The sequence below is a fragment of the Achroia grisella genome, unplaced genomic scaffold (genome assembly GCF_030625045.1).
Source record: "Achroia grisella isolate CSIRO2021 unplaced genomic scaffold, CSIRO_AGI_Agris_v1 utg460, whole genome shotgun sequence".
Taxonomy (NCBI): Eukaryota; Metazoa; Arthropoda; class Insecta; order Lepidoptera; family Pyralidae; genus Achroia; species Achroia grisella.
In genome coordinates this window covers 633,991-657,464 of record NW_026712870.1, presented here as the reverse complement: position 1 = coordinate 657,464, position 23,474 = coordinate 633,991, and the positions used below count along the sequence as shown (strand labels likewise).

The window sequence follows — 23,474 nt, the reverse complement described above, 5'->3', positions numbered from 1 at the left end:
TTTATGGTAATGAATGGAAAAATCAGTAATGTAATAATGGTAAATGAGCACACACGGTATGTTTAGTGACCAAACGTGAACTAATTTTGATAATGAGTGAATCGATACAGTATGAAAATAATGCTGCCGCTGCACGAGTGTGAAGTACGTAAGCCGAACATATAATATGGATATCATCTCCTCTATATAAACCCCTATTTTTTAATAGCGATAATAATTTATATGGCAATATGTATGCCGGGTACTATATAATGATAATATATATGATTATTTCTAATATATTTTATACTGATACTCTCCAGGAACCGATGACGACAATGTTCCTGGCGCTGCAAGGAGGCAAGTTCGATCACCCAAACAGGCTGTTCTCATCCATCGCACTATCGTGGAAGAATTGCCAAAGAGACACTTCTGATGTCAAGGTAAGCACGGCAAAGTGCAACTTAATCGTAATTATTTTCAGCAGAGTTAATCAGGAACTAACACCTGATTATTTCGGTTAAAATTAATCTTTCTAAAACAAATGTGTTTGTAGTTCTCTCTCTAACTTCCTTCCTTGATGTTTTATCTAATATTGATGATAATGAGCTTTAAATATGATGATTGTATATATATACACACACTTATAAAACATTAGTTACTAATAATACATACACTAATTACACAAGAAAAAAAAAATAAAATAAAAATAATAACAATAATAATAATCTTACTTTTCCATACTACTTAAATAATCTACTGCCATCCTACGAAACTCCAACAAATTACTAGTAAATATGTCAGATCTGGAAAACGACTAACAACACCGTTGAGTAGACTCAATGCCAGAGAAATAGGAGCCTGTTTGGCCAGCTCCGTTCTTCTCCATGGAACATCAAACAAGTTTCGTCTTCTTGCTTGTACGTAATTATTGGGCGCTCTTATGGACACCGATGTTAATACCGCTTGGTTACATTTTTCACCTCTCATGACTTTGACTACATATTCCATTAATGCAATCTTCCGTCTTACTTCGAGTGTATTGATGATATTGGGGTAAAGATGATTGTTAGTGATGTGGACTAATAACCCAATTACTATCAATGTACCTTGTCATGTTGACCTCCACAGGTTTCCCACTGGAAATCGTCGTGGTAAATTGTCGCTTACTAAGATGGCCTAACCTGACTTCATGATTATTTTATTATTCAGCACTGTTGCCCTAAATAAAATGATCATAAAGTGAGGTAAGTTAGCCCATCGTGGTAAATTCACCAGGAATTCATTACGATGGTTTCCAGGGGGAACAGCATAGAGGTCAACTCTTATGGTACATTGCTAGCAATGGGGTTATTACTGTTAGTAATCCTCATCCCTCCTAAATTAATCTTTAAATATGCAAATTGTTAAAAGCACGCTCTTTTCATTCCTTCTTTTTATTATTGTCAGTACTATACCGTCCCATTATTCACTCAATATCTCTAAATATTTTGTTAATATTACTTTCAACCCTTTATTACTAGAATAGAGTCCTATTATTCACTTTCTCAATTTTTTTTTATTATATCATTTTCAACCCTCTATCAATGGAATATGGCTTTAAATTACAAATAAATAAGATCAGCGACAACGTTTCCTACAGTCCCTTGTCGTCATCTCTGCCCAAGGTCTAGACACTGCAAATTATGTTTTCGCAAATAAACTGATCACATCACATCTGGGCCGATTCGCTCTGTGTAACTTGGGCCTGATTTCGTGTTATGATAGATTGTTATAGAAATAAGTTATAAACTTACAGCGATTTTATTTTGCAATTTTAAATATATAAGCCACGAGACTTAGGTGTACCAATCGTGTAGTCGCGTTATAGTTCTCAAGTTTATACTTGTATAATATATTTATTTATTTATTCATTATAATTCTCAAGTAGTTAATTCTGAAGTTAGACGCTCTAAATCCATTCTTAGGAAATCTTTAAAATGAATTAGCGTGTTTCATGCAAATTACTTAGTTGATTTACTTAATAACTATAGATATACAACAAGAAATTTTCTTATTTATTTTCGTTCTTAAATACCTCAATAGCAACAGATGTACCTACCAACTTCATTACATACTATAGAACGTCGCTAAAAAGTCGCTATCGCTGTCTGTCCGTTCGTATGTATGCTTAAATCTTTGAAACTACGCATCGGATTTTTTTTTAATAGATAATGTGATTCAAGAGGAAGGTTTATGTGTAATACATGTACACCCGGGCGAAACCGGGGTGGGTGGCTAATTTTTTAAATAAGATATCGAAGCCTTACGTTTCCGTTTTCACAACCGTATATAGTTTAGCTATCGTGCCAAGCGACATTATTGCGTTTCGTTGAAAATCATCGCGGCCATCGGAGCGCGAATGTTGACCAACTTTACAGGCAAAATCCGCGCCTCGCGACACAATGCCCGCCGGCTACAGGTTAATGATCTCTTGAGAAACCTCTAGGTTTTTATTATTATATATGCATGTTCATTATTAACCAATGCAATTGTACTTTTTCTGCACATCTCTCGTTGATGCAATTGTGGGCCAATTTTTATGGGTGTTTTATTAATCATCTCAGATACTACCTACCAACTTAATATATAACTAGCTACTCGCCCCGGCTTCGCACGGGTGTACATGTATTATATATATAAACCTTCCTCTTGAATCACTCTATCTACTAAAAAAACCGTTTCAAAATCCGTTGCGTAGTTTTAAAGATTTAAGCATACATAGGGACGGACAGACAGCGACAGCGACTTTGTTTTATACTATGTAATGTAGTATAATGGAATTAATCAGTGTTAATTATGATATAGTTTTATTTTATTTGTGTATAGGTATATAATATTATGTTATCTGTGGTATAGGTGAAAGGAAAAATATAGAGAAAGACTTGGAATATGGAAATGTATATTAGGAAACGAGACAGAAGACAGATTGAAGTATATACAAGAATATACTATAAAAGAACTAGAAATTTAAATACAAATTTAGTATAAAAAATACATTTCCGATTAGTCAGATACAACAAAACAAACAAAGTAGTTAGTACAAATGATGTACTAACTTTGGTATATTAAATTTTTTTGGTAATGTAGAGCAGTCATTGTAAGATACGGCCCACGGACCGCATCTGGACTGTATGAATAAAGCCCGCATCCGCAGGAAGCCGGGACGTGTCGCTAGTATTAAATAACTGAATTGTTTTCAGAGTGTATTAAGACAACTCAATCGTTCCACCTTTATCAAATATATTTATTTGAAAGCTATAAAAATTACCAATTTAAGAAGCTATTATAATAATAATAATCTAATAATAATAATCTCAGGACAATTCACACAGCGCCATCTAGACCCGAGTTAAGCTATATAAAGCTTGTGTTACGGGTACTAGATAACTGATACAAATACATAGATATTTTTTTTTTCGTAAATACATACATAATATACATAGAAAACACCCAGACCGATACAAACAATCATACTCATGAATACAATTGTTTGTGCCGTGCGAGGAATCGAACCCGCGACCATCGGACGTAAAGCGGTGTGATAGACCGCTAGACCACCGAGGTCGTCAATTGATGCGTAACTTAAATAATATACAGATAGGTATGTCAACTTTCATTTCTGCCATGATGATTCCTGAAGGTATTTGATGTACCTGATGAGTGAGAGGTGTTAAGGTTTTTCTGAGGAAAAATACTGAGATAATTGAAAATACGACTAGAATAGAATGTTACAATAAATAATATGTCCAAAAAATATTATGACAAAATTTAGTAAAGAAATAAAATTGATAAAGGAGTTCGCTCGAATTCCCACTTCAAATATGATTTATGATTTTTATCCAATATTTCATTATAGTTTTTATTTTATGTAATATACGATTGATCTGGAATGTTTTTTATGAAATCAAACTAAATCTTCATTCGTCTGATATGTCAAATCCACTCTACAATACCTATTACAGATTAGCCATGATCTGTAATAGGTATTGACATCTGGCAATTCTTTCGTGTCTTGTATCCTATAAATAAATATATATATATTTAGACTAGTGCGGAGTACAATGTATAATTATAATATTTGTATGTTATATATAACTATATAAAAAATTAAAGTTATAATTATACGTATATATATGTATTGCTATACAAATAAACCCTAAACCTATTTATATAAAGTTCGGAATCCTACGTTTACAAAAAAACACATTATTCCCCAGGAATTGATCCCGGAGTTATTCTTCCTGCCGGAGATGCTGGTGAACAGCTCGGGCTACCGGCTCGGTATCCCCGAATCGCCGTCCGGAGACGTCATCCTTCCTCCCTGGGCCTCATCCGCTGAGGAGTTCGTGAGGATCAACAGGATGGCACTCGAATCGGAGTTCGTGAGCTGTCAGCTGCATCAGTGGATCGATCTCATATTTGGATATAAACAAAGAGGCAAGTAATCAGACATTATTAAGTATTGTTTTGCTGGGACTGAAATTACGTTTTATTGAATTACCAATAGAAGAAAGATTTGATCGATTTAATTTACTTTTAATTTACTATTAAATGGAATATTTAAAGAAAGTAAGACTTTTTTTCTATATTTTTCATGCACTTTTAATAGCAATAATGATGATTATAATACTTGGTATTACAAATACGAGACCTCAAAAGTTTATTATATAAAAATGGATTTAAATTGAAATTAAAGGATTTTTATTGAAGATGTGCTATTATATATTTAATGAATTTATGAAATGGGTGTAATGGACATTTATAAATTAATTAATATACTTAGTAATAAATTGAATCTTTCTATTTTAAAAAAATATATATTTTGAAATAATTTTAACAATTTATTAGTTAATTATAATTTATGCAATGTAATTCAATATATTAAAATATAATTACATAAAATGTAAATTGTTAAGAATAAATAAAATGAAATTAATAAAAAAACAATACTCACAAATTTTATTTGAACCCGTAATTTGGTTAAAAATGTTATTTCTTTATGTCTTATTTCACCCATCCAACCAACACAACTCGAAAAGTTACTTTATGCCAAAAATACGAGTATTAATGAATAAATGAATGATGATTGAATGTATGAAAGATTGAATATATAATGAATACAGAATAATTAAAGATGACTAAATGAATGAATATTTTATAAATGCAGAAGAGTCACACAAAATCTCTTTCTGATAGCTTTCTCAACTGTTCAACTTACCATTACCATTGTCACCAGGGCCCGAAGCGGTGAGAGCAACAAACGTGTTCTACTACCTAACATACGAGGGCGGAGTCCGATTGGACCAGATCACGGAGCCGGTTACTCGGGCGGCGGTGGAAGACCAGATCCGCAGCTTCGGTCAGACGCCGGCGCAGCTGCTGAGCGAGCCGCACCCGCCGCGAGCCTCCACTATGCACCTGGCGCCGCTCATGTTCGCGGCCGCGCCTGATGACGTCTGCCTCAGACTCAAGCTGCCTTCAAACGCGGCGGTTGTACACGTCTCCGCAAACACTTATCCGCAGCTAGCCATGCCCGCTGCAGTCACGGTGAGTCATGCTGCTTTTATTGAATACTGAATGATTTAGCAGCACTGCATTACTTTTAGCAGAGACTAGATTTGAGCCATCAGAAGGACTTATGGAGTGGCTAAGGCCCACTCCCGCCTGACGCAAACGTCTTTAGTCTAAAAGCACCGCTAGGAGTTCGAACTTCGGCTCAGGCCGTCGTAATTTCGTTTGAATTGGACGGGAGATCGATTAGAAGGGTCTAAAATATCCTACATGAATAGAAAAGAAAGAAATATAGAAAAGAAAATCTTTATTTAAATAAACAAAAATTTTTGTACTTTAGAATATTAAAATTTTATGCTTATTTTTTTATCTACTTTTTGTTTTGGAAAGCTGTCTTATCAAAAGAACTACGAGGAATAGAATTGGTTTATGATTTGATTTGGTAGCCTATCATAGTAAAAACGCTAGGAATTAACTGCAATGGTTTCTAATGAGTATTTTACGCATAATAATGGAATGGTGCACCCGCCTGCGCTATCGGTTTACGCTGGCGGGGCACCAGTGGAGGATGATAAGATGAGCATGAGGTCAGGTCAGTTAGCCCATTATGACAAATTCACCAGGAATTTATCACGATGGTTTTCAGGGAAAACAGCGTGGAAGTCAATCTGTCATGGTACATTGCTAGCAATGAGATCGTTAGTCCACATTACTAACAATCCCAATCCTGGGTCCTAGTAACTTAGTGGTGTATGGTGTGGTGTCGCAGGTGAGCGCGGCGCGCGCGTTCGCGGCGCACCGCTGGGTGGGCGGCGGGTGCGTGCACGCGGGCCGCGCCGCCGACCCCCACCACGGACACCTCCCGCACCTCGCGCACGCGCCGCCCGCGCACCCGCTCCTCATGGACCCCGTCTGGGGTGAGTCTACTACCATTGGTCACTACACCGTGTAATTAGAGCATGGAAGGACAACCTGACGGCCCATCTGACAGTCGCCTATTTACATGTACTGCACTTACTTACATAGGGTATCATGTTATCTCGTGACATCTATGATACAGCTCATACTTTGCCATTCCAGGCTCTATGATGTCGTGCCTTTTATTGTGGAATTCCATTGTCTAATCATTACTTTCAACGCTAGCACATTTTATTTTTATATTTTACCAAACTAAAGCAAGACTTAGCAAAGAAGCTTCCTTGAAATAGATGAAACTAGGGTTAAGCAGAGACTGCAACTGGCCTTTACAGCTTCACCGAACGATAAAAATCGTGTGCAGATGGCACCCCAAAACAACGAAAGGACTTATGAATCGGCTGAAGGCCAACTTCTGCTAGACGGATACAAGTTAGTGCGAGAACTCCGCTCGGTAACCTTGGTTCCGACCGTCATAATTTTGAATTGGACGGGGAATCGATTGGAATGGGGATGGGGAATTGATCGGAAGGGGGCGGGGGATCGATCGGAAGGGGACGGGGGATCGATCGGAAGGGGACGGGGGATCGATCGGAAGGGGGCGAAGGATCGATCGAACGGGACGGGGAATCGGTCGGAGGGGGCCGAGGAATCGATCGGAGGGGGACACTAAAAAGCGAGTACGTAACGGTGTGTGTGTGTATGGTGCGTGCAGCGGCGGGCGGCGCGATGGCGCTGGCGCGGCGTCAGCTGGGCGACAATTTCTCACAGCGCGTGCGCGCGCGTACCAACTGCTTCGTCACCACCGTCGACTCCAGGTTCCTCATCGCCGCCGGGTTCTGGGACAACAGCTTCAGGGTCTTCTCCACCGAAACTGGTAACTATACTTTTCTATTTTTTCTACATTAGCTACGTTAAGAGTATCCAAATTAAAATCTCCAATCCGAATTATATAATAGATATACCTGTGTAATATCTGTGGCAAGGAGATCATAAACGTTATGTGTAATCGTGTTTTTTCGTGAAGACTAAGAGGTGTTTGTTACACAAACTTTGTGACCCCCCATGTTATTCGTCAACTGATTATCGATAAGGGGTACCAGGTGATCATAAACGTTATGTATAATCATGCTTGTTTCATGCCACTAGTGCACTAAGACTAAGAGGTGGGGAACCTAGATTTCATGGTTTGTTACACGTAATTTATGACCCCCACCCCATGTTTTATTCGTCAACAGATTGTCGATTAGAGTGGTACCAGGAGATCATAAACGTTATGTATAATCGTGTTTGTTTCGTGAAAGCCAAGATAGTACACTAAGACTAAATAGGTAGAGGACCTAGATTTCATGGTAACTTTGTGACTCCCCATGTTATTCGTCGACTGATTATTAATTCGAAGTACCAGGAGATCATAAACGTTATGTATAATCATGTTTGTTTCGTGAACAGCCAAGATAGTACACTAAGACTAAATAGGTAGAGGACCTAGATTTCATGGTAACTTTGTGACTCCCCATGTTATTCGTCGACTGATTATTAATTCGAAGTACCAGGAGATCATAAACGTTATGTATAATCATGTTTGTTTCGTGAACAGCCAAGATAGTACACTAAGACTAAATAGGTAGAGGACCTAGATTTCATGGTAACTTTGTGACTCCCCATGGCATTCGTCGACTAATTATTAATTTGAAGTACCAGGAGATCATAAATGTTATGTAATAATCATGTTTGTTTCGTGCACAGCCAAGATAGTACAAATAATATTCGGCCACTACGGCGTGGTGACGTGCGTGTCTCGCTCCGAGTGCAACATCACGTCGGACTGCTACATCGCCTCGGGCTCCGAGGACTGCACCGTACTTCTGTGGCACTGGTAACGTATTCACTAGCTCTAGCACGCTACTGCAGCCTGGACAATTCACACAGCGCCATCTAAATTAGTACCAAACTAAGCAGAGCTTGTATTATAGGTACCAGACATAAGTACTGTATAAAAATCTATAAATATACATACATGTATAATGAGAAAGTAAATACAACAAAAGAGAAACTACTAAAAGTAGAAAACACCCAGACTAATACCAACAATCATACTCATGACTACATATGTATTTACATCGTGCGAGGAATCGAACCCGCGACCATCGGAAGTAAAACTGTGTACTAAACTGCAAAACCAACGAGGGCGTTGACTCGGTTGTGCAATTTCTCCAGGTCGCAGTGCTATATGTCTACTTGGCAATAGCCCAAACCCCAGAAACAATATCTGGTCATACAAATCAAATAAAAAATAATTTACTCAAGTAGGACATTTTAGTCTCTATTTGTCGTACATAGCATAATTTAGAATTAACTAGTTAAATGTCTAAAATAAATAAATGTTAAATAAAAAATGTTAGTTTGATAATAACAATGATATGACATATACGCAAAGTATATACCTACCTTATTTTTATCCGTACGACAAAAAAGTGATCCGATCGGTACGCGTGCACGTCGCCACGGTCACGTGCCGTGTCGGCGTGACGACGTGACGACGCGCACGTCGCCAGATGTGACCGGATGACGTGACAACGTGTTCGTCCTCAGGTCCGCTCGTCACGGCGGCATCGTGGGCGAGGGCTCGGCGCCGGCGCCGCGCGTGTCTCTGACGGGACACGACGCGCCGCTCAACGCCGTGCTCGTCTCCGCAGAGCTCGGCCTCGTCGTCTCCAGCTCTATCAGTCAGTATACTTTCTTTATTCATATGAATTTAATATAAAAACTTTTAAATAGTCATATTTTTTTATTCTACCACTCATTCGAAACGCAGACTCATCACAAGAACGAACGAGACTCACGTTTTGTTCTTTTAAATAAATATTTTTTAATATTTTCGTGTGATCGATAAAGTCACAGACACTTCTGATGTATTTCCATATCGACTTCGTATAATTACGTTCCATGTAATTATAACAATAAAGAGCGCACAGTTCACATCGGTATCGATATTTTTGGATCCGCGCAGACGGCCCGGTGCTGGTGCACACGACGTTCGGCGAGCTGGTGCGCGCGCTGCCGGCGGCGGAGGGCGCGGCGGGCCCGCGGCAGCTGGCGCTGTCCCGCGAGGGCGTGCTGGTGGCGGCGTACTGCCGCGGACACCTCGCCGCCTACACGCTCAACGGCCGCCGCCTGCGCCACGAGACGCACTCCGACCGCGTGCACTGCCTGGCGCTGTCCCGCTGCGGCGAGTACCTGCTGTGCGGCGGCGACGCGGGCGTCGTCGAGGTGTGGCGCGCCTTCACGCTGGCGCCGCTCTACGCCTTCCCGCCGGCCGGCGCGCCCGTCCGCTCGCTCGCGCTCTCGCACGACCAGAAGTGAGTACTCCACGCCACACTACACGTGTCCGCTCGCGCCGGAAGTGCGGCTCCACCCCATTCCACACTACAGTACCTCCCGTCCGCTCGCACGATCTGAAGTGCGACCCCACCCCACGTTACGTTACACTACCTCCCACCCGAGCCCACGACCAAAGTGCGGCCCCACCCCATGCTACACTACGTTCCCTCCCGTCCGCTCGCACGACTGGATGTAAGAGCCCACCCCATGCTACACTACATTCCCTCCCGTCCGCTCGCACGACCGGATGTAAGAGCCCACCCCATGCTACACTACATTCCCTCCCGTCCGCTCGCACGACCGGATGTAAGAGCCCACCCCATGCTACACTACATTCCCTCCCGTCCGCTCGCACGACCGGATGTAAGAGCCCACCCCATGCTACACTACATTCCCTCCCGTCCGCTCGCACGACCGGATGTAAGAGCCCACCCCATGCTACACTACATTCACTTCCGTCTGCTCGCACGATCAAAAATTAGGGCCCAACCTTCCTTACACTCCTATCCGCTCCGCTCACACTACAGAACCCATCCCACACTACACTACACATCCACACACTCCCATCTGCTTGTACAACAAGATATGCGACCCCACCCTGCCTTACACTCCCGTCCGCTCTCTCCTACGACCAGAATAAAAAGCCCTTTCTCACCCTACACTACACTCACTCCTGTCCACACACACGACCCCTCACACTACACCATACTCACTCCCGGCTGCGAGTAAAAGTAAAGCTCACGTACGTCCAGAAGTAAGGCCCCACCCCAAAATCACTACCGTCCACTCACTTACATTCCCTACCCTGTCAGCTCAGAATAGTGTAATGACACTTACACAAATATCCCGATTCCACTTCACTACACCACATCATAAACCATACACTCAAGACCCTACACCCTACTATTTTTTAAACACACTTCACAATCTTATGTTGCTCTGGTACATAATATAACATGTTTGTTCATTACTTTGCAGGTTCCTGTTGGCCGGCCTCGAGAACGGCTCCCTGGTTGTGTTCCATATAGACTTCAATCGGTGGCACCACGAGTACCAGCAGCGGTACTGAGGCGCCACACACTAGTTTTATATATTAGTACAGCCCTACATATATCAATACGGAACCAGGAGTAGAGACGATGCAATATCAACTTTATTTTGTAGTATTTTAGGATCAAATTTATTTGTTTCTCTTAAACGTAACACGCTTACAAAACAACATTTTTTGTTTGTGTTGAAAAAATGTCGTGCGATATACGTGCGTATTTAACACACTCAGCTCTATTACGCTCTACGCCTCGGGCTGAAAGTTCGCCTTGTGTGTTATAACCGTTATAACGCACTTATATCTTAATATACTATTATAATCACACTCTAAACATTACCATCTTAATTGTATTTATCATATTATTATTGTGTGCAGCTAACATTTTATTTCGGGATTTTCTACTCTCGTACTTATATATTTAAGTTTTGTTTTCCCATAGTTCCTCTAAGTGGTCAAATTTTGTATTCTATATTCATCAAATAGAGTATATTCTGTTTTCCTATAATTCCCGAATTTTATCTAAATTCATCGAAAAAATAATATTGTATAGTCGTTCTGTATTGATATATCTAGTAACTGAAATCATTCAATTACACATTGGTATAGTATAAATCTAGTTGACCTATTGGTGCCACCGTCGCGGTTATTAGATGTAGTTACTTTATATTGTAACAGTAGGCAGCTACCTACCACACTCTGTCCAAATGGTAGAACAAAATTTGGTTTCAATCGCGATAATTACAATGTCCTGTAATATAATCAAAAAGTGGTCACCTCAGTGATCAAATTGTGAAATGCGTGATTATATTGAAGTATAAGGGTTATGTATAAAATACTGGACACAATTCATATGAATAGTGTACCTACTATATATATTATATGTCTGTGAACATTGCGACTAAAAGCAATTTACATGTCATTATTAATATCGGGTTATAACATGAATAATTGTAAGGTAAATAAGGTATTTACCACTCGCGTTTCGACTGCGTTGCACTGTGTGTCACGATAAGTTCGTTACAAACGTCGAGAAAGGTAAACAAATATCTTATTTACCATACAATTATTCGTGTAACAATCCGATTAATTATTTTAATAATGTATTTAAAAATACCAATTTACAAGTCGTCTCATTGAAATAAAATAGCATTAAAACAATTAATCTTATTCCTGGAGATTAACGATCTCAATATAATAAATGTACTTAAACATTCCAAAAATACAATTGTACTAATAAAGCCATTTTATTTCATGAGTACAATATTTAATTATCGATGTACTTAAGTACCTATATTTTGGCGGCAAACTGCTAATTTTAAGTGCAAATTATTATAAATCTATTTACATTCCAATTGAAGTATTTAAACTCTTATGAGGTTATAATTTTAATGAATTCTTTATATATTATGTAACTGTATTATAATAATGATTTGTCCTGTATTATTTATAGAGTGCCATAAGGTATATTATAATTCTCTATAAACTTAATTCGAAAGTATTCATAATAAGATCTCATAAATTGACGTCCATTGTTGTGATTTTCAACGTTTTATCTGAGATTCGATGTACTTACCTAATAATATTTGACGTGCATTGCAATATTTTATTTATTTACCTAATTACATATAAATGCTACCACCATTTATTATTATTTAATAACTATAAATTAATATTAATAATTAAAATATATTTACAAAATAAAAATACCTCCTTATGAGAAATATTGTCTATGACAATATGTTTTTTTTCTTCTAAAGGTGGTATGACATTTAACAAACGTAAAGTATTATGTGGAAATGGCAGCATTCCAAGTAATCTGTGGTGATGGGCTCTTGTACTTACCTGAAAATCGACATTGTTATTACGTACTTAAGTTTTTGGTTTTTATTAAATGGTTTTATTGATATTATTTTTTGTTTTTATTTCTTTATTATTCTTATTTTAAATGCTTATGTACTATATAATACTTATTTACCTATAGCATGTTCTATTATACTCTGATATTCTTTTTATTATATTTTTATTTGTATTATTCTGTTTGAAATTATTCTATTTTTTGAGACATTAAATGACATCACCAAAAGATTTTAAAATATCCCTATATACTACTGAATCAACTAAAATACTGTTATAATATTTATATATTTTATCTGAATTCGTCTAGAATATAAAAATACCAATCCATTTTTATATTCGTTGTACCACATTATGTCAAATTAAGGTTATTACTCGAAAGGCAAGCTAATAATTGCTTATTTTCTGAAGATATATAGCCTGCACTGGCCCTCTACAGCTCCCATAGCTGAAATAAGAGGAATACTAGGAAGTATTTTTTCATATAACAACATTTCAGTTCATGATTTATAACAAGGTAATAATAAATTAAAAGTCTACGTATCCGCCCAATTAACATTATAATAATAAAAATGTGATAAATATCCATAATTAGTAACATTAAACAAACAAGTTCACGAAAGTGATTCATACGTAATTTTTTTTTTCACACTACAAATTTTTGTTCTTCTGAACAGGAATTATAAAAACGTTAGTTACATGTACATTGTTTATAGCGCAAGCGCAGACACTTTGTAGTCGTTCAACTACAAAGTCAAATGAAATTAGCGACTTTAAAGTGTCTTTACAAAAATAATTACGGTCTAGTCCAATGGGTATAGCAACATAGAACCTTCGACCTCAAAACCGTAACCATCGATAACTGTTTGCCATCAGTCCGATGCTCGAATGCCTTTCATTGTTTAAAAAGTTCTGATCAAATTCAATTATTTCAAAATAGAATGGAAGTTCTCGAATAACATCCTACAATATTATTCACAATATATATTTTTTTATTTAACATTCTAAATTGTATGTCGCTATATCAAAATGGCAGCTGAGTCGCATAACAATAATATTCGCAGAAATCACGTCGCGAATAGACTTATACAAAGACATCGTGGTAATGTTGTATTTATTGTAAAATCAAGTTAATTATCTGTATTTTTGCATTACTATAGTACTCTGGCACCGCTCCTTCCGTTCTGTGATTTAGGCTTAAAATGCACAAATAGACATAGTTATATATACCTTCTCGACTATTTCCTATATCTGTGCCAAATGTTAAATATCAGGATATTGAGAGGCAAGTCAGTGAAAGCATATGTACCCTATAATACAATATAACTACATTCATAAAAAGCTTAATGTATCTACACTATACACATACTTCTAGGCTTAATGTTAACTTAGAAATTTATTTCTAGTTAAATCTATTGAAAATATTTTGTTAATAACTCACACAGATATAGTTATGTATAGATTTCGCAATTGTGCTTTGCGTGCCGATACTTATCTCAAAAATGAGCTATACACCACCTAACAAATCTTATGAGATTTGGAATTCCTTTATAACCTTTATTAGGAGCAATATAAAGAGTAAAAAGATAGGTAAGGCTTAGTAGAGTAGGGTATAGAGTCACAGAATACAGTATTGCTTAAAGTTTCATAACAATAATTTAAATTAACATCAAGTCCCATATTTTAGTAAAGACACACTAAGTATTCATGCAAATTGAAATTCATACACTTGCGACATCTATAAGTATTTATATCTGTGGTAATTCTACTCTAGTAGTGACTATACATTGTTCATTTAGCCATGAGTCAAAAAAAAGTATTTGAAAATGGCGCCACAATATGTACAAAAATAAAAATGGCGCCCAAAAACTGTACCTAACCTTAAAACAATTTGTATACTTTTGCGTCATATTTAGGTAAATACTATTTATTTGTCTCGTGACTAAAGGAATTTTATATAGAGGACCGTACGGTCTTGAACCCTTATTCTCACGTCCCACTGTAGCGTCTATCTTAGATCCCTGTAATTTAATCTATCTGTAGATTATGTCCTACTGTATAGATATAGTCTAATCGCTTATTAAATACGAGTTCTTCGTTATTTTAGTAAAGAATTAACTATTCGTTAGCGAATCTTTCTGTCCCATTCTACTGCAGAATCATAGATAGGTAATAAATATTTTTGCATAACTCTATCGTAATCCGTCAAAAGTCATCAAGAACTAATCTGTGCTTATTTAAAAACATATTTATTAATATTAAATGATTGTTAAAATTACTTTTTTATCACAGCTATTACGTATAAAATCTGGTACCGTCAGCAGCAATGATTACTATAAATTACATATTTATAGTTTCTTTACGTAAAGTGAAATATATTCAAAATACCTATAATATAACATTAACCATATTTATTTCCTTTTTAAAGTGTTGCAAATTATGTAATAAAATTGTATATAAAGAGCTGAGTGACTGTACGAATAGAACATGAAAGTACCTTCAAACAATCGTTTAATATTGTATTTATTTATACTAAAGAAATCTGTTTCCCTCTGGCACGGTTCTATAGCACCTCACATATATTCATAATCATATAGCACCTACCTACCCACCTATCCAAGTAGCGAAATAAGTTTAACGTTTTCCTAAGAAAATAGTTTTTATACACCGGCAAAGCGTGTGAAAACTATTTTAGACCACGTGACCTGCGCATCAAACACTGCACAAAAAATTGTAACCGCGCAAGTCACGTGGTACAAAAAGATTTTCAAATTATTTGACGGTTGACAAATGTGATTTGAATTGAATTAATTAAACTTTTTTAAACTATTTCTTAGAAAACGGACTAATCAACTACATAGATAGGTAGGTATAAAAAAACCAACACGCGCCACGCATATTACACTAACCAAACACGCTACACGCAATCTGTCCATTAATATTAAGATAACATAGTAATATTAGGTTGTAAATGTTTAACTAGTCTAATTAAAATAAACGTTTTTTATTTATTTATTATAATAAGTACCTACACCTTGTGTAACTAATCTATGTCCATTTAATTATAAGTTAAATTCAATTTTTAAGCATTAATAATAAATTGTAAGTTTATAATTTGACAATTCCTTGTAAATTAAATATGTAGTAATTAACTTTGCGCCATAATCCGTGAACAGTAACGTAGGTAATACAGTTATTTTGTATTCGATATTAAGAGTCACCGCACGCGTTATAACGCTAATATTTAACTATACTTAACGAGAGATTATATATATTATTAATCTTAATAAAATGTATAATCTCTGAGACTTATTTAAAGTAGTTACAATCAATTTACACTTGAAACAAATTAACTTTAGCGATTATTTATAATCCATTAAACAGATGACGTTGCAAACCGTACCCGTAACTCGTAAGTACTTTGAAATTGCAACTGTCAAATATATACATAATCGCAGAATTGTCAGTCTGAATATCTTTCAGGTGCGAAATGATTGTGTATTACAAAATAAGAGCCTGGTTACAAGCATATAGCTTCACGCTTAGCACGTCTTAGGCGTATCAGCTTAGGCATACACTTTACCAGTCTGTGTACACTGCCTTCGCACTGCAGAGTAAACTCAACGCCTATAGTTTATCTTTAGAACATAAAAAACATTGTTGAACGTATCCATTATTATTGATAATAATAAAATTATACATTTAGTACTAGTTGAGACGTAGCTCCATTAGCTTTAGAGCTAGTAGAATTTTTTTTATGTAATTAAAGGCGCAATGCTGCCTTTAAATAACTTTAATATTTGTACTTAACTGTTTTTATTAGATAATTCATTTGTAACTATCCTTACTCGGCGTGTTGCTAGATACGAACTAAAAGTATAACAACATACTGCCAAAAACAACGCCGTGTCCCTTTGTTAATAGATTAGGTAATTTTTTATTTACAACTAGATCCGATCGATCGCCGATTCGTGGTCGATTATTTAGCACGACATGTAGATCTAGATGTGAATAATGCAACGCGATATCGTGTCTTACTGTCAATTTATAACTACTCACATTTTCGGTTGTAGAATTGTTATTTATTTATATTTTTAACAACTTGTTGTCATTTAATGTTATTTTTGTTATCGTAAAGTGGGATAATAACGTTTATTGAGTACCGATTCGGTATATCATACATTTGTTTTTTTTTAATTGCGTCATTTAACAATAGGTACCTGCTACATATGTTATTTATTAGTGTTGTCGAAGTTTAGTAGTTAAATGTGTCACATCCTTTATTAGTATAAATAATACCTGAGGCACACGCTTTTTGATTAAATAAGTAACACATCAATTATCGTTCAGTTTATCGTTGCGAATAAGCAGTACTAGTTTTTTTGCAAACACTACTTTCAGAATTATACAGGGCAATATGTCCATAGTAATAAATTATTGTTATGCTAAGTATATGGTGCGTTTGTATGTAACGAGAAGATCTTGAGTAATAAATTAATTGCATTGAATAAAAAGTTGTTTTTTTTATCTACAACGATCATGTTGAGTTTTGGTATTTTAAAAGTAGTAGTAAATATATTGAAACTATGACGAAACCGAAACAAACCACATTTAGGAGCATATACTTGTATATTCTTGTTTAAATTGAGAAATAAAGTAATACTAACACGCAATTTACATGTTACCAATGTAAATTGTTAGCTGTGTTTTAAAGTCAACAACTGATTTGCCACCCACAGATCAGAAAGACTATGCCAGTCACTCACACCGTGCTGATATGCAGTTTAATTTCAGCAATATTCCACCATTCTTTAAAAGTCAGAACTCATTTAAAACGTAGACCTAAAGAAGTTAGAACGTACCCAAAAGATTTAATATTTATGAACACCGACATTACCACACGTTCTGAATTTTGATACAACAAACTGCCAATTTCAAATCAAAACAATTTTGTTATGCAAAATTATATTAATTTAGAAATATACCAAATTAAATTACATTATATAATTTAGAATAGTACTTAAAATTATATAATTTTTTTATTGAAAAGTTTTCGAAATCTTTATTTCAAACTGTATGTTATATTACGTTAGTTCTGAACACACCCTAAGTGACATTGACGTTTGACATTGCCATATCCGGCCTTTTAGAATTTCTCAGCTCCTTTTGCAATCATGGCGGTGACCAACATTTCCAAAAAGCGAAAAGTATGTTTTATTAAACATTAAAAAATATAAAAATACTCGTGGATCCTTATTCTCGCAAGTCTTATTTATATATATTTCGAAACAGTTATTGTTTTTCTCTGGTGAATGTTGTGATGTTAGTGGATAAAGAAAATATGTGCATATAAACAATATTTAAATATATAAAAGCATTTTACGGCGCAATTCACGACAGAATTTACGTTTTATAAGTGTAGAAAATAACTTGGAGACCACTTTCGTCAGTTACATGTGATAATGACAACATAACCTCTCCGTACCATTTCAGTTCGTTGGAGACGGAGTTTTCAAGGCGGAACTTAACGAGTTCCTGACCAGGGAGCTAGCTGAAGATGGTTACTCCGGTGTGGAGGTGCGCGTCACTCCAACGCGTTCAGAGATCATTATTATGGCCACAAGGACCCAGAGTGTTTTGGGAGAGAAGGGCCGTAGGATTCGTGAACTGACCTCAGTGGTGCAAAAAAGGTTCAACATTCCTGAACAGTCGGTGGAATTATATGCCGAGAAGGTCGCTACTCGCGGTCTCTGTGCTATTGCACAAGCTGAATCATTGAGATACAAGCTTATTGGAGGTATTTATGATTCCATTAACACTATATACTATTTATCTATACATCTATACATATAAATAAAATTGGAGTGTCTGTAATATTGAAATAACAGATTTTTACTACATACATATGAATATTTATGTGGTACTTACACCAAAATAACATTTTTTACAATTTTTGTCTGTCTGTCTATTTCTTTCAGCTAATCTTTGAAATGGCTGGACCGATTTTGACGGGACTTTTATTGGCAGGTAGCTGATGTTACCACATCCTTATTAGGAGTAACTTAGGCTACCTTTATTTTAGAAAAAATAAAGTTAAATTCCATGTGTACGAAGTCACAAGTACAGCTAATCTACTTAATAAAAGTATACAGTGTCTCTAGGTCAAAAACAAAGGTAGTTTGATTACACACAATGAGTATTATAATAATAATTTCTTATTTTCATTCAACTTGTGAATGAAGAAGGTTATTGATTGTTTCATTTGTATATCTACCCAAAACAGGATGAATTCTCTCTATAACTCTGTGAGCATTCTGTTGTATTTACTCTTGTGTCTCATATTTATGTTGTAATTAATTAATTTAGGGACCAAAAATTTACTTACTGGTGTATATGATTATAATTAAGCAGTAGTTGTGTAATTAAACCAGTAGTGTAGGTTGGACTCCATTTTCCACAATTGGCCTCTCATTTGTGCCGTTGTGCATGAATTAAACCAGTATTAGGTGTAAATAATAATAGTATTGCTATCTACACCTCGACACAACCTCAGTGGTCTAGCGGTCTAGCACACCGCTTTAGGACTGATGGTCACGGGTTCGATTATTCGCACGGCACAAAAATTTTGTATTCATGCGTATGATTGTTTGTATCAGTCTGGGTGTTTTCTATGTATAATATGTATGTATTTACAAATAAAAATATTTATTTATCTGTATCAGTTATCTAGTACCCATAACACAAGCTTTAGCTAGCTTAACTTGGGTCTAGATGGTGCTGTGTGAATTGCCCTGAGAATATTATTATTATATTATCTACATATATTAATACTGCCTAGTGTATTAGTATAGGTAGGTAGCAATATTATTATTATTTCAAATGTACTCTATAGTTAATAACTTTAATAGAATGCTCATGGTTATATATATATTGAGCCTTAACTTAAGTATAAATATATCTATAACTAGCTGACCCATGCAACTTCGTTTGCATAACAGTTTATTATTACATGAATATTTTTCCATGTTTTTGAAACATTTTTCACTGATCCCCTGCACCACTTCTTTAATGTCATCAGACCATCTTTTTCTTTGTCAACCTACTCAGCTTTTTCCTGCTCATCCTAGCCACTTGTTACTCGATGAGTCCACATTTGCTCCGTTGGTCATCATGGCAAATTTAGCAGTAATTTATCACAATGATTTCCAGGGGGATCATGTAGGGATCACCTTGCCATACATTGCTAGAAATGGGGACATTATTCCACATTACTAACAATCCACATAAACAAGTTTTGAGCAGTACTTTACATACATGGAAAGTAACCTTAAAATGAATTATACTTAAAATAATACTAGAAATTGTAATTATATGGAAAAATAAAGCTGGTTCAGTAACTAAATATGAGTATAATTAAATTCCATCTATAGTATGAAAATAAGACTTATATCATTGTGTATACATTTGCCAGGTCTCGCCGTCCGTCGCGCGTGTTACGGTGTCCTCCGTTTCATCATGGAATCTGGTGCTCGCGGCTGTGAAGTGGTTGTGTCCGGAAAGCTCCGCGGTCAGCGTGCCAAGTCGATGAAGTTCGTTGACGGCCTCATGATCCACTCTGGTGACCCCTGCAATGACTACGTGAACACAGCCACCAGGCATGTACTGCTTCGGCAAGGAGTGCTTGGTATTAAGGTGAGAAATATATTAATTTATCTAATTTTTATTTTTTACTTTACATGGTGGCTAACAAGCATATGCACCATCAACAGATCGGATGCTAAACGGTTACTCTGAATTGATATATATCACGTGCGTGTTTTTGAGCTGACCAATGTAGTGATTTACTTACTAGGTTGAAAATTAAACCTAGCAAACATTAAATTACATTTGTGTGAATCTATATTTCTAATTCACTAAATTGTGCATCCTACAATGACCGGGGTCAGCTAGTAATAAGTAAATAAATGTGCAGGTTCTTCATTCATATTTGTTTTGTATCAAAATAGAGTTCCTTTGATCCACATTTCAGGGATTGCAAGTTTATAAATAGCTTGTGGTCTAATTATTTGTGGTATATTATAACAGCAGGTTTATTGGAGGGTCTGTACCATACAGGCTCTTGTTACGGTGCTTGTTGGATATTATATTACATATTACTTCATCAATTATCACTTCTTTACTCAAAGACGGCCGGAATGCTAAGATAGCATTCCATAGATTTACCATACCAGCGTGAGTCCATCATGTGGCAGGAAGGGAAACTCGAGCAGTTTCCCGGAAGTTGTGTCCCAGGTGTAGTTTAAAGGGGGCCCTTTTTTTTGTATATGATGATGAAATGGTGCACCCGTCTGCGCTAACGGTTTACACTGGCGGGGCACCAGTCGAGGATAAGATGAGCATTAGGTCAGGTCAGTTAGCCCATCATGATAAATTCACCTGGAATTTATCACGATGATTTCCAGAGGAAACACATGGAGATCAACCTGATATGGTATATTGCTAGCAATGGGGTCGAGAGTCCACATTACTAACAATTCCTTTCCCTCCAGGGGCCCCTTGGCCAATGTACGTCAACACTCACCTTCACCTCTCGTGCTACTGTAGCCTTAGATTCACATAACAGTTTAGCCGTAAAAATGTAACAGACAGGGAGACATATTGTTGCATCCATGAGTATGGATAATCAAATATATGCTTTGCGTACAGGTAAAGATCATGCTGCCGTGGGACCAACAAGGCAAGAATGGGCCGAAGAAGCCGCAGCCCGACCACATCCTGGTCACGGAGCCCAAGGACGAGCCCGTGCCGCTCGAGCCCACCAGCGACGTCCGCTCCCTGGCGCCCGCACCGCTGCCGCAGCCCGTGCCCGCTGTCGCTTAACTATAAGCTAATTAATAAATAATTACTTCAACACCGTCTTATCATTTATACCACTAATAATTATTCCAAATTCTTACTTATTATAAATGCGAAAGTAACTCTGTCTCGCTTTCATGCCAAAACTACTGAACCGATTTAAATGAAATTTGAAACAGATCGGTCAGGGTCAGACCCTGAGAAAATACATAGCTATTTTTTATTGCGAAGTGTTGAAAGGGGATATGAAAGTATGGAAGTATCGCCATTTAAAGCTATAAACATGGGACTTATATTTAAGATCTTTATTAAATATAAATAAATGTTATTCAAAGTTTATAAAAATAACTTAAGGGTAACCTTAAGGGGGTAAAATAAAATAGGAGATTAAAGTTGTACTGAAAGTCATGTAATTTTTGTAGCCAGAACGATGACTTTTTAATATTTCTTTTTATTTGGTAACTATAAGTCGCGAGACAGCTAGTAGCTATAAATGAAATTTGACCATGGATCCAAGTATGTACTAAATTATTATTTCTTTTAAAATTTGACGGTAGGGATAGTAATAAAAATGTTGACATTCATAAGATACTAAAACGCTATATAATATGTTATTTATGAACATTAACCCTTCGAACGTTTTGACACAGATCTGTGCACCCCTCTTAAACCGTATTACCGTCTTGTCACAGATCTGTAATCCTTATTTGAAACAGAATAAGATTGAAACACATTTGAAAAAATACTGCTGGCACGCGCATATCGCCACTTCACTTTCGGTTGCTGCGACAGACAACCGACATTCGATGGAAATTAATAAATAATGGGTACCTATATTCTAATGACTTTCAAATTAAACACAATATTTTTACCAACATTTTATTTTTATAACGACTACAATCACCCCAAACCAAGTGCATTATTATATTACTAAATACAAAGTGTCAGCATCCATCGAGCAAATGTAAAAAGTCACCGTGCACACAACACCATGAATGTTAAATACAAACAAATAACACGATACAAATGGAATGGACAACATAAGCATATACACATATTTTGTCTTTTGAAAACTAAACAAATATTTACATAATTATATTAAATGCAAAGATACAAAAAGGTATTTTAAAAAACTATACTTGGTGTTATGTGATAAAATTAAATTCGGTTGATTATAGACCAATATTGATCTTATACATCAAAAATAGAGAAGAATATAAACATTGTTTAGTATCTCTCTTTAGTGTGCGAAGGGTGAAACGAATACATTAATTTTGCACTTTAAATTAATAGTACCAAAATCTTTAACCAGTTCCTTCTTATTCATAATTGTTAATAAACCTATTTTAGGTGTTGTCTCGTTTAGACAATTACATTTGTGCCTTTTTAAAATTTAAACGAAGTTCATAGGTCAGGAAGGTTTAAATTTATAATATGAATAAGAGGGTTAATCTTCTTTACTGTCTGACAACCCTTTTTACAATACAGATAGTCTGCTGACCCATCAATACATACATCCTTAACAATCACGGCACACGCCTTACAATCTCCCTAACTTACCACACTAACATAAATCATTGTTCCTTAACTAAAATTGGACCAAATCATTGATCTAAATAGAAGTGATAAATAAATAAAAAATAATACCTTATTTTGTCCCATAGTCAAGGTAAAATATACTGTTAGAATACAACAGAAGTCGATTATACTTGTAAAATGCAGAGATTTGTGTATTGGCTAGATTAGTGCACAAGGACTGACACAAAGTGATGCGATGATAAAAATATGCAAATCCAGCCCTAGTGAACAAGCGAATATAGAACGAGACGGCAAATTCTGGCGTCTTCGTCTTTAGTAATAAATAGTCTGCCTTTAAGAATATCAC

General features: G+C 36.2%; 2 protein-coding genes across 2 annotated transcripts in view; both read left to right on the top strand.

Moving 5' to 3' along the window:
• Nucleotides 1–10,988, top strand: part of LOC131845204 (neurobeachin-like) — a 244,531-nt gene extending 233,543 nt beyond the window's left edge. The window contains exons 9-17 of the mRNA XM_059194245.1: nucleotides 303–422; nucleotides 4,239–4,458; nucleotides 5,258–5,568; nucleotides 6,302–6,449; nucleotides 7,163–7,324; nucleotides 8,197–8,326; nucleotides 9,043–9,176; nucleotides 9,461–9,809; nucleotides 10,810–10,988. Of these exons, the coding sequence (XP_059050228.1) occupies nucleotides 303–422; nucleotides 4,239–4,458; nucleotides 5,258–5,568; nucleotides 6,302–6,449; nucleotides 7,163–7,324; nucleotides 8,197–8,326; nucleotides 9,043–9,176; nucleotides 9,461–9,809; nucleotides 10,810–10,900 (1,665 nt within the window). The 3' untranslated portion in view covers nucleotides 10,901–10,988. The remainder of the gene's footprint in view (nucleotides 1–302; nucleotides 423–4,238; nucleotides 4,459–5,257; nucleotides 5,569–6,301; nucleotides 6,450–7,162; nucleotides 7,325–8,196; nucleotides 8,327–9,042; nucleotides 9,177–9,460; nucleotides 9,810–10,809) is intronic.
• A 6,840-nt stretch (nucleotides 10,989–17,828) lies between these two features.
• Nucleotides 17,829–21,644, top strand: LOC131845219 (small ribosomal subunit protein uS3). Its single transcript, XM_059194261.1, has 4 exons — nucleotides 17,829–17,940; nucleotides 18,227–18,530; nucleotides 20,205–20,425; nucleotides 21,440–21,644. The coding sequence occupies exons 1-4, from the start codon at nucleotides 17,908–17,910 to the stop codon at nucleotides 21,611–21,613; spliced, it is 732 nt and encodes a 243-aa protein (XP_059050244.1). The 5' UTR covers nucleotides 17,829–17,907; the 3' UTR covers nucleotides 21,614–21,644.
• The last annotated feature ends 1,830 nt before the right edge of the window (nucleotides 21,645–23,474 follow it).

Excerpts from the sequence above, each read along its gene's own strand:
- LOC131845219 (XM_059194261.1), top strand. The coding sequence starts at position 17,908 with ATGGCGGTGACCAACATTTCCAAAAAGCGAAAA. Across the intron at positions 17,941-18,226 it reads ACATTTCCAAAAAGCGAAAA|TTCGTTGGAGACGGAGTTTT; the intron begins GTATGTTTTATT and ends GTACCATTTCAG. Across the intron at positions 20,426-21,439 it reads AAGGAGTGCTTGGTATTAAG|GTAAAGATCATGCTGCCGTG; the intron begins GTGAGAAATATA and ends CTTTGCGTACAG.